We start from the raw sequence: 10,000 nt of genomic DNA, 5'->3' as shown, positions 1-10,000 counted from the left end.
AGTGGAAATTCAGCTGGCTGGCAAGTTATCAATTTCCATACTCTTTTGCTGGGAAACTTTAAATATTTTTTAGCATTTCAATCCGTGCTGGCTGCATGAGAACAGAAAATGGGGGAGACTGGAGGAGAACTCTTTCATGAGAAGTTTACTGCTGGTTCAACTTATCACATGTTGAAAAAAAAAAACCTGTTTTGACGGGTTTAGATTCATGAGGTTCTTAAATTGCTGGCTGGGAAACAGTGACACAAAGTCGGTTGGATGAGAGTTTTAATCACTATCTAGCTGAGAGGTGCTTATAATCATCCAGGGAAAGTGGAATGCCTTTTTTTTTGCCCCAGCAAAATTACATGTTAAAAAAGAAAAATCGAAAAAATGTTTTGAGCATTTTCTTTTATGTTTCTTGCCTATTATTATGCATTTTGGAGATAAGCTTCGCTGGGTGCCCCTGTGTTAACATTTTGGTGTGTTTGAACCCTCTCGCATAGTTGTCCTATGTTCTGTTGATTAAGCCATGGTTGTGTTTCTTTCTTTATAATGTGCAGTGATCCAGAGAGTGACAACAGTGACTCAAGTGATAGTGACTTTGAACCTGAGAAAGAGGTATTAATCCATTGACCCCTGGGGGTTCCCCATTGACGAGTAAAATCATCTGGTGTTAGACAGAGTAAAATACCAAGTCTAGCCAGTTCAGGCTGGTTTGGGTGTCAAAGAGTTAATTAAATACGATAATAATCTGATCCAGTTTGATGAAACATTTTGCCCCTAAAGAGTTCGCCATTGATGAGTAAAGTGGTCTGGTGTTACAACAGTTTTTGTTATTTTTTGTGAGGCATTAAAAGTGGAATTTTGATATGAAAATGGCAAAAATGTGATTAAAAAATATATACCGGTATGTAAAACATTTGAGGTTAGGGACATTTAAACAATAACTAATTATTGTCTGAAGTGCATTGTAATAATAAATATCCACTTAATTAAAAGAAAGATTATATCACTGGTACCTTTCTTTGACTGTTGAAATTCAATTTAACTCTTTCTATGTCTCTGTCGTTTTTATAGCAGACAAGACAAACCAATGGCCAAAGCAAACCAAAATTAATTAATAAACAGCCAACAGTGCAAGTATGTTTATTTTGTGTTAATGCTTTATTTTTTTGTTCTTTTAATGTGCATGTGAGTACTTTTCCTAGTTTGCTGTCATTCTGTATTCTTGATAGTCAAATTTTACTCTACTCTTGTTGACTCCTCCTTTCCCATTTCCTTCTCTACTTCACAGTTTCCCCCTTCAGGTCCTAATCCACTCAACTCTTCTTTACCTACCCCTTTCCTGCCATTCCATTCTCTTGCATTTCCCTCCCTCATCTCGTTCCTCTTCCCCTTGTGCTAGTGTCTCTTGTCTTTTCTTTTTGTTGCTAGCAGCATCCATGGCATTCTCTCTTGAGTTCGACTTGAACCACATGAGAATGCCATGTATTTTTATTGCAATACTTGATTGACCAAGCTCAGCTCAGTTCTTACGATGGCCACACACAGTGAGGAATTTGCCTCACAAAGCCAAAAATATCCAACATGGTTCATTTTATCCTCACAGCCTTGCGAGGCAAATTTCTCACCAAAATTTCCTTGCGCACACAAGGAAATGGCTGCCCAGGCGGTTTGCACAGCTCTTTCATCAACATGTGTGAGCGGTGGGCTTTAGTCCTTCCCTACGCTACTTAAATCAAGGTTAAAATCAAGGTTAATTTAATTTTTATCTTTACTATCTATTTTTGCCAGTTCACTTCTATACTTATGTATATATTTTTTTTCTTTCATCTAATTCCTGTTGTATTGGCCATCTCGAAAGCCTATGGCCACTATGCACTTTTCCACTTTTTCTCACTCAAGTAAACTTAGTCTATTAATTTCTTTCTTTCTTTTAATTGTTATGTCCATTGTTTATTTTTTGAAATAGTGCATAATAATAATAAATCTTATGCATTATTTTTTTAACCATAGATCAAAATGTAAATTGGTGAAAAATCTTTTCCAGGGATCACAACCAACAGTAAACCTCTCAGGTCCTTGTGGTAACTGCCACACACAGTCAAGCCAGCTTCATGCCACACAGAAAGGAAACATGTGCAGTGCTTGCTACCAATTTTTAAGGTACAGAAAAAGGGTGTCAGGACTCTAGTTTTTGTTAACCCTTATTGGTGGCCAGGCTGACAAACACATAACTACAATTGTGATTTCTTGAAAAGGACAGTAGAAGTCTGGATAATGGAGTTTGTAAAATTGAAGATATTTATAGAAATGTAGGACTGTAGTCGCAAGAATCACTACAGCAAAAGCTTGGGTTTACTGCCAGTGACACTGGCAGTCCTTGTATGAGAATAAGTACTCACATAGATGTTTATGAGCCCTCAGAAGATGACAACTGGCTTTTCATAGCAAAAGCACATAATTATCTTTTTGTTAGCTTCTGGCCTGAACCTTTGCAAGACTGTTTGATTATTCATCTTCATTTATCTCTTTGATTCTTGACTTTATTTGTTGAATGGTTTTGATGATGGTGTGACAGTGAAAACCGGCGATACAAAAAGAGCACCTTTGGAGCAAACATAGGAAACGATACCAACAGTGCAATCCCACCCTATTACCCTACCGTCTCACCCAACTCATTGTCTCAACATTGTGTTATGGGGGAGGGGAAGCTGTGGTACCCCGGTAATAAGATTTATGTCATGAAAAAGGAAGTCTCAGAGTTATGTCCAGGATTGTAGGTACATGTAATAATTGAGTTTATTGACTTGTTAAGTATTATGTTGAAGTACGTGTACAAATTGTAAACAGAGTCAAAATGTTGCTTTTAACAGACGAACTGGTACTCTGCGACCAAGACATGAAGGAAGAGAAACAAGAACTGGTCATAGAGGAAGTAAAGTTAAAAGAAAAGCACCAAAGGTATTTGCTTAAACATGGAGGTGGGCGATAAAAAAGCAGTACCCAGTGTACATGCAAACAGAAATCTTAAATTTTTGCTGAATATTCCAAAGCTTGAACAGCAAACCTTTGCACACAGTAGCACTCAATAATAATTTGTGTTTTTTGTCCTTAACTTCCTCTACATGTCTGGAAAAATCTTTTTTGAGTTCCATATTTGTAACTGTTTTACTGTGACTGTTGTTCGCCGTCTTTGATGTTTTTAACCAAAACCAAGAATTAAAGCAAAGTTCTCTGTTTTTGAGCACCTTTGGTTAATAATAGTGTACACTATTTATGAGTCAATGAGTCAATGAGTTACTGCAGTTAACCAAACTATAAAATGAAAGCTAAAATTTCAGATAGTGCTTAGGCCTAATCATTGAAACAAGGGCTTAGGCTAAATCAATAAATTATTGCTATATTGACTGTGACTTTCATTGACTCATGTATGGCTCATGACTGATGACTCATTGACTCATTGACTCATTGATTTATTAACTCATAAAACATGGGACCTCAGTTAATAATTAATAAGTGATTTTAAAATAACCAGTGTATTGCTGATAACCCTTCCAATCTAGTTGATGCTATGTTGTTTTCAATAGTGCTTCACTTCTACAAAAAATGAAGAATCTACAGATGTAGATTGAATTTTTATGCTTTTTAAACCTGTACTGTTGCTAAAGTTTTTGAAGCGATGAAGTTAATTCAGGGGCTTTGGTATTTAAAATACATTCCAAGCATTACTGGGATTCTGCTAATAAGTATAAGTATTTCATTGTTAGTAAGGAATGTTATTACTGTAAGTATTGTTAGTAAATTGTGTTAGTTTAGTACTAGGTAGCACTGTATGTATGTATGTATGTATATTAATAAGTATTGTAAGTATTGTGTATTAAATAAAGTAAGGCCTCTTGAACCTAAAAAATTACTGTGATTCTCCTCCCAGGGAATGGTTCTATCGCAAGAATATCTTGTAGCTGTGTCTGGTACCCATGGCGATACGCATGTACGACCCCTAGAAATGGAAATAGTGAATTTAAAGAGACAGATACAAATGAACAAGCAGTCAATAAGCCAGAACAAATACCAACTGGACAGTGGAATTGAAGTCTTCAGACAAGGAGATGTAAGCATAATAATTAAGCCATGGTAACCTCAGTTACACTTTGGGCTCTGCATGGTCGACACTGTTTTCATTGCATGGTTTCCTCCATTTGGTTGATTGTTTAGAGCAACCGTCACTTTAATGACAGAAATTGCGTTTCGAGTGAAAATAATACAAAATGTATTTACATGGTGGCATTCTCTGTGGATGTTAAGGCTTACTTTCTTCTCCAAGGTTGTCTCATCAATAGCTATAGTCGCATCTTTATGAAGAAACGATTTAAAATAGTTTTAGCAAACACATGCATCTGCAGTTAATAATCAGTACATGAAATGTACTGTCAGTTTTCCGATGTGTTGCCCAATATGCATTGCCAAAATTCATATCGCGAGTTTGTTACGTGTTGGTGACGCATCAGCCTTGTGCTTGGTTCACAACATACCTTTTTAGCTTTTCAGCCTTGTATAGTACCCTAGTTATAGTCCATGGCCTGGTTGTTCGAAAGCCGATTAACTTAATCTAGGATTAGCGTAAACTTTGGTTTGCTTTTTTAACTTTTGGGTGAAAGCTTTTTTTGGATATTTTCGGTTTTCAAGCTTGACTTCGTCTAATGTAAAATTTTGCCAAATATCAGCGTTGTACAACATTTGGGAGTAGAGAAATAAACTCCTTGGTTAATTTTTAATCTGGGATTAGCGTTAATCGGCTTTCGAAGAACTGGGCCCATGCCTCTAAATAAGTTGTGCCAAAATTTTCACGTAGTGAATTTGTAACTCTGGTGCTATCCAAGTCATGTCATTTACATCATAATTTGTAGCACACAAGAAACAAGATGCAACTTTTCCAACAGTACAGCTAATGCTTCTTTAAGAAACATCACCTTTTAAATTTACCATCAGTTGAATCAAAGAAGTCGCCAAGTGCCCTTGTGCCAATGATCCTAGTCAGGAAACAAATACAGATAACATGACCCCATGACTTTTATCTTTTAGCAAAACAACAAGAACAATGCTAGATGGTCAAACGAAGAGTTGTTATTAGCTGTTCAATGTAAGTATTTTTATCACAAGTTCATGTACTTCTAAGAAATTAGGTTGAAATAGTTCATTTTTGGCCAGGAACTGTTATCCCAATAATACTTTTGTTTTGATTGTTTAAAGTCTATTATGCAAAAAAGTTGTTGTTTTTTTTAAGGCTATTTTTGTAATTTATTATTGTTATTATGTAGGATAAATATAGATTACATCATGGTTGGTGAGTGCATACAATTTTTTTTCACCAATTGTGGGGGATCGCTTAAACGAACAAGTGAGTGAAGCAAATGGGTGAGTTTAACGATCTTTCATAACGAGTGAGTAATAAAAATTGTACAAACGAGCCAACCATGAAGTAATTTGTTTATTATATAAGTACAGAGATCATAAAGTTAATGAAGTAAGTGTGAACTGAGAGGCTATCAAACCACTGATCGTGAACTAAAGCCCCAAACAAATAGCAAAATGTTTTTTTAAATCAAAGACATTTTTACTTTCCATACCTTGCTTCAACACTTAGAAAACTTTTAAAGGTTTTCTGAAGTATTTTGGGGAGAAAACTAAGCAATAAAAGAACAAATTTTTCTCCCACCATCAGTGCACAGGCCACCCATGGCCAACGTTCAACATATTACTAGCCAATCTGGCCAGAGTTGTTCAAAAGGTGGACAACACTATCCCCTGGATAAATCACTATCCATTGAATGGCACAATTCATTTTGCTATTACTTATCCACTGGATAGTGATTTATCCAACAGATAGTGGTATCGATCGTTTGAACAACTAAGGCCAGACTGTTACGACATTGAATGTCGTTTTTATTTTACCTCAGAAATTCAGATGTACGTAAATCTATATACTTATATAATAAAAAGACTTATTTTCAGTTGTGGTTTTTTTCTAATGAAATGGATGTCAGGGGAGAGATCCCTAATGTGTATTTGTGCAGAGAGAAATGACAGCTTGAAATACATCTATCTGTGTTGTGCAACACAGAAACTGTAATTTTTTTAAAGTTTATTTTGAATGTTCACCCACTATTTTGTAGAACAATACATTTGAATAAAGAAGATAAACTGAGCGTTTATGTACACTGTACAAATGAATCAGGGTAAAAGTTTCTGTCGTTTTTCGTCCATGAATGAGTTGAAAAATAGGAGATATAGAGGTTTCTGTTGTCACTGACGACTGTGTTGTAGTTGGCTGTCACACTGAATTTCTTCAAGGTATTAATCTTTTTAACAACTTAATATAATTTAACAACTGCGTCGCTAAGTGGAGGTTGAGTGCCTGAGACATCCTGGAGCTTCCACTATTCGCAGCCAGCTCCAAGATGGAAACTGCACTGATAGCTGACAAAACCAGCCAAACCAGCCAACAAGCCCCCCCCCTTCCTCCCGTAGAAGACTGGCACCTGTCACACTGATAAACAGTGGAAAGTAGGAGGTGGTGGGTAGGGGGGTAAAAAACCGCTATATGCTCCACACGAAATGCTCCTCCTTCCAGCCACACCAATCATTTAGCTCTACAACGCAAAGCACAGGGAATCCAATGCATGTGCAAATATAGTAAAACCGCTGACAACAATTGACTGCAGTCGCTCCTAGTCTATAACTCAGTTAACCTGCCTGTAACTTCATTATAAATAACCGCTAATGTAATCGCCACATACTTCATCCAACAGCTGTGAGACGCTACGGCAAAGATTTCCAAGCCATGGCCGAAGTGTTGGGTAACAAGAGTGTTAGTCAATGCCGCAATTTCTTTGTGAACTACAAGCGTCGCTTCAACCTGCAGCAAGTTCTAGAAGAGTATGAAGCCGAACAGGGTATAACAAGCAGTGACAGAAAAGATGACGACTTACAGGTTCTGCACATGTCTGGGTCGCCTGCTGGGAGCAGTGGAAACTCGTCACCAAGTCAACCAGACAGATCTTCCCCTTCTTTTCCATCTCAGGGTGAGTTGACGTGTACATGTAATGGATTAATAACCCAAGGCTTTGACTTCCATAATCTGAAAGTTCATGCCTGTATCTATTTTCACAGATGTCTTTGTTGGGTGGTCATGAGAATTTGTTGTTACATCAGGATCATATGCTTAAGCTGATTATCATCTTCATTCTCAATACTTGTCTTCCTGACTTTGTACTGAAATTGAGATGAGACTTTACATACTAATCAATCCTAGGAGTCGAAGGGTTAATTAAAGTAGCTACAACAACAGATTGCGTGAAATTTCACGACACAATGTGGCCATGAGATAGGTGTGGAACATCACAATCAACATGCCAAACTGTAGAACAGGTACAAAGAAATGTTACAAAGGTGAAGGGTTAGGTAAAAATGAACCAATGATTGCATTTGATAATCTCCAAATAGCTTAAAGGGGCTGTGTCACGAAACTCAGTCAAATTCACTAACTAAAACACTGAAGGAGGATTTGAATAAAACAGCAAAATGCAGAATGAGGCAGGGATGGGGAAAATTAGAGAAGATTGAAATGGATCGCAATTGGGGTTTTCAAAAACAGTTCAGCCTAACAGTTTTTTAAAGTAGATCTCTTTTGTCTGTGACTTAAGTTATGTTTACTTGACAGAATCTTTTTTATCTGGAACGTTTGAGCAATGAGGTGCGAATAATTATTATTGGTAAAACTACACAAAATCAGAGGGCTGCCTTGACACTGCCCTTTCAACCCAACTTGTTGCAGGTTTATCCCTTATATAATATGCCTTTTAAAGGGGTTTTTTTTTTACATTCTGTGCTAGGTATGCCTGGTCAACCTCCTCCGCTATTGAAGCCTTCAGGATCACAGTCTCAGCAGCGACACCCGCCTCCGTTACAGCCCCAGGGAGGGGTTCCTCGAGCAAACCAGGGTGGACTCCAGGGACCTCCACCCCTGATAAAACCCCTGGTGCGACCAATTCAGCCGCAGGTGAGATAGTAGTTTTCCTGATTACACTTGGCATTTTTCTGTTTTGAAAGAAATGTATACATATATACATTTCTTTCATCACGTTTTTTTCACAGGAACAATGAGTACAAAGATTTTCTCATAGAACAACAGTGAGCCCGCGCAAACCAGCGTCATTTTGGCGGGAAAAAAAACGTGATACCGTCGTCATTTTAGTACGAGGTTTTGCAAAAATGTCGTAGTCTTAAAACAAGTCAACAACACGGTAGCAATTTTGGCATTTGTCAATCAGCAAGAAGGCTCAGTTACCAGCAATAAGAATAACGGAGCAACCTATACTGCAAAGAAAGGGTACGATTAATCGTACAGGTTATAAATTTTCCAAGTATGTTATCTGAAAATGGACAGTCAAAAGTCGTTCTCGTTCTCGTCCTAGAATCTAAAGGTTCCTACTGGTGGGCACCAAACTCAAATATGGCCTCATTGGCAGTGTACTGATCTGCATCAGTACAATAAACCTGTTTCGCATTAATAAGCTCACTTCTTTTAATGCTCGGCGTTTTATTCCACGTGTTGATCCTCGAGAAAAGTCGTATACTCATGCACTACATAATTCTTAGGGCCGATTTACACGATACGATTTTGTCGCATGCGACAAGCTCACGACAGGCCTACGAGATGACTTACGATTGTCGCAGCGTTTTAAAACATGTTTTAAAATGCTACGACATTTTTTCTGACGTACACAACAATCGTGAACAATGTCGTGGGCCTGTCGTAAGCCGTTGACGCATGCGACAAAGTCGTACCGTGTAAATCGGCCCTTAGTATCTCTTCATTCAATAGTCAGTTGCAGAAAGTCACGCAATCTCCGTTCAGTAGGAGGCCAGTGTGTTTACATCTTCGCTAACTTTGAGCACCATCACACAGCACAAAACGTTTGTAATTTTTAAGGAGTGATGTGATGTTGAAAAGAGAGGGTTCATTAGTTTCTGTAACACTTGTCAACTCTGAAGAGTCTATTCATTGTTCTTTTAGCCTCTACGTCCTCAAGTCAATCCAATGATGCGGCAGTCGCCTCCTTCGCATTTAATTCATCAGATGATGGACCAAAAATCCCCAGGGGTCCCCATTGGAAGATCTGAATCGCCTCACAGTGCTTCTGGCACCTCTCCACTAAGGCAGACACGCTCGGGCATGTAACAAGAACAGTTTGTCCTGTCTTGTCTTGTCCTTCTATCAAATTACCTAATATTTATAATATTTTGCTGAAAGGGAATTTAAACGACAGGAATACACACGTTACCTGTTCCCAGCTGTTGTTGGCCTGAAAGGCTTTTTAGTGTCTTTTCACAATGCTGCTTAAGAAAAGTGGGTGATTGGTTGTGGGAAGTCTGTTGCTTGTGAATGAAGGATGGTGGTGTCTATAACATGCAAATTGCTTCATTAATTACGTTTGTAGCGTTCAAAAAGACCTGGGGCCGATTGGGGGGCCTGGGGCTGAGCCGATTGCTCGAAGCCTGGTTAGTGCTAACCGTTGGTGAAGACGTGTCAAAATTTATACGTTTCCATGGTATTTAACACTGGTTAGCGCTTACCATCCTTCGAACAACCCGAGCCTGGTGGCAGACTGTCTTGGAAGTCGTTTGCTCTAATTAACTACCACATTGATGTGTTAAAAAATCGATCAATTTTTGGGGCATGAGCCATTTTATTTCAGTGGTGTTTCGTCAGTTAAATTTATATGGTGAATTTGAAAAAAAAATGCAAATAGTACATAAAACAATACTTTATCTAAAGTGCAAAATGGTATGGTCAAAAGACAGCCGTCGCAGTGATTTCAAGAGAGCTTTTGTTCATCATAATTTCAAGCTCCTAATGTTGGAACAGCATGTCACGATTATAATGATGTTTGACTAACATTGGCCGTTTCTTATATTAGCGTTGAGTGCGTCTTCGAAGACGCTCTTAACTGGA

The 10,000-nt window shown here is 38.0% G+C and overlaps 1 protein-coding gene across 2 annotated transcripts in view; it reads left to right on the top strand.

Moving 5' to 3' along the window:
* The window catches only part of LOC138049038 (REST corepressor 1-like), a 20,925-nt gene that overhangs the window by 9,091 nt on the left and 1,834 nt on the right, over positions 1-10,000 (top strand). For both annotated transcript variants that reach the window (XM_068895148.1, XM_068895147.1), the window contains 9 exons: positions 543-600; positions 1,060-1,122; positions 2,033-2,148; positions 2,859-2,946; positions 3,917-4,096; positions 5,068-5,125; positions 6,795-7,067; positions 7,878-8,044; positions 9,062-10,000. The exon at positions 9,062-10,000 is cut by the window's right edge and continues 1,834 nt beyond it. In XM_068895148.1, coding sequence (XP_068751249.1) covers positions 543-600; positions 1,060-1,122; positions 2,033-2,148; positions 2,859-2,946; positions 3,917-4,096; positions 5,068-5,125; positions 6,795-7,067; positions 7,878-8,044; positions 9,062-9,226 — 1,168 coding nt within the window. In that variant the 3' untranslated portion in view covers positions 9,227-10,000. The remainder of the gene's footprint in view (positions 1-542; positions 601-1,059; positions 1,123-2,032; positions 2,149-2,858; positions 2,947-3,916; positions 4,097-5,067; positions 5,126-6,794; positions 7,068-7,877; positions 8,045-9,061) is intronic.

This window comes from Montipora capricornis, chromosome 5 (assembly GCF_036669925.1).
Source record: "Montipora capricornis isolate CH-2021 chromosome 5, ASM3666992v2, whole genome shotgun sequence".
In the NCBI taxonomy this organism is placed as follows: domain Eukaryota; kingdom Metazoa; phylum Cnidaria; class Anthozoa; order Scleractinia; family Acroporidae; genus Montipora; species Montipora capricornis.
Note: the sequence above shows the minus strand (reverse complement) of the source record. Positions and strands in the feature narration are given on the sequence as shown.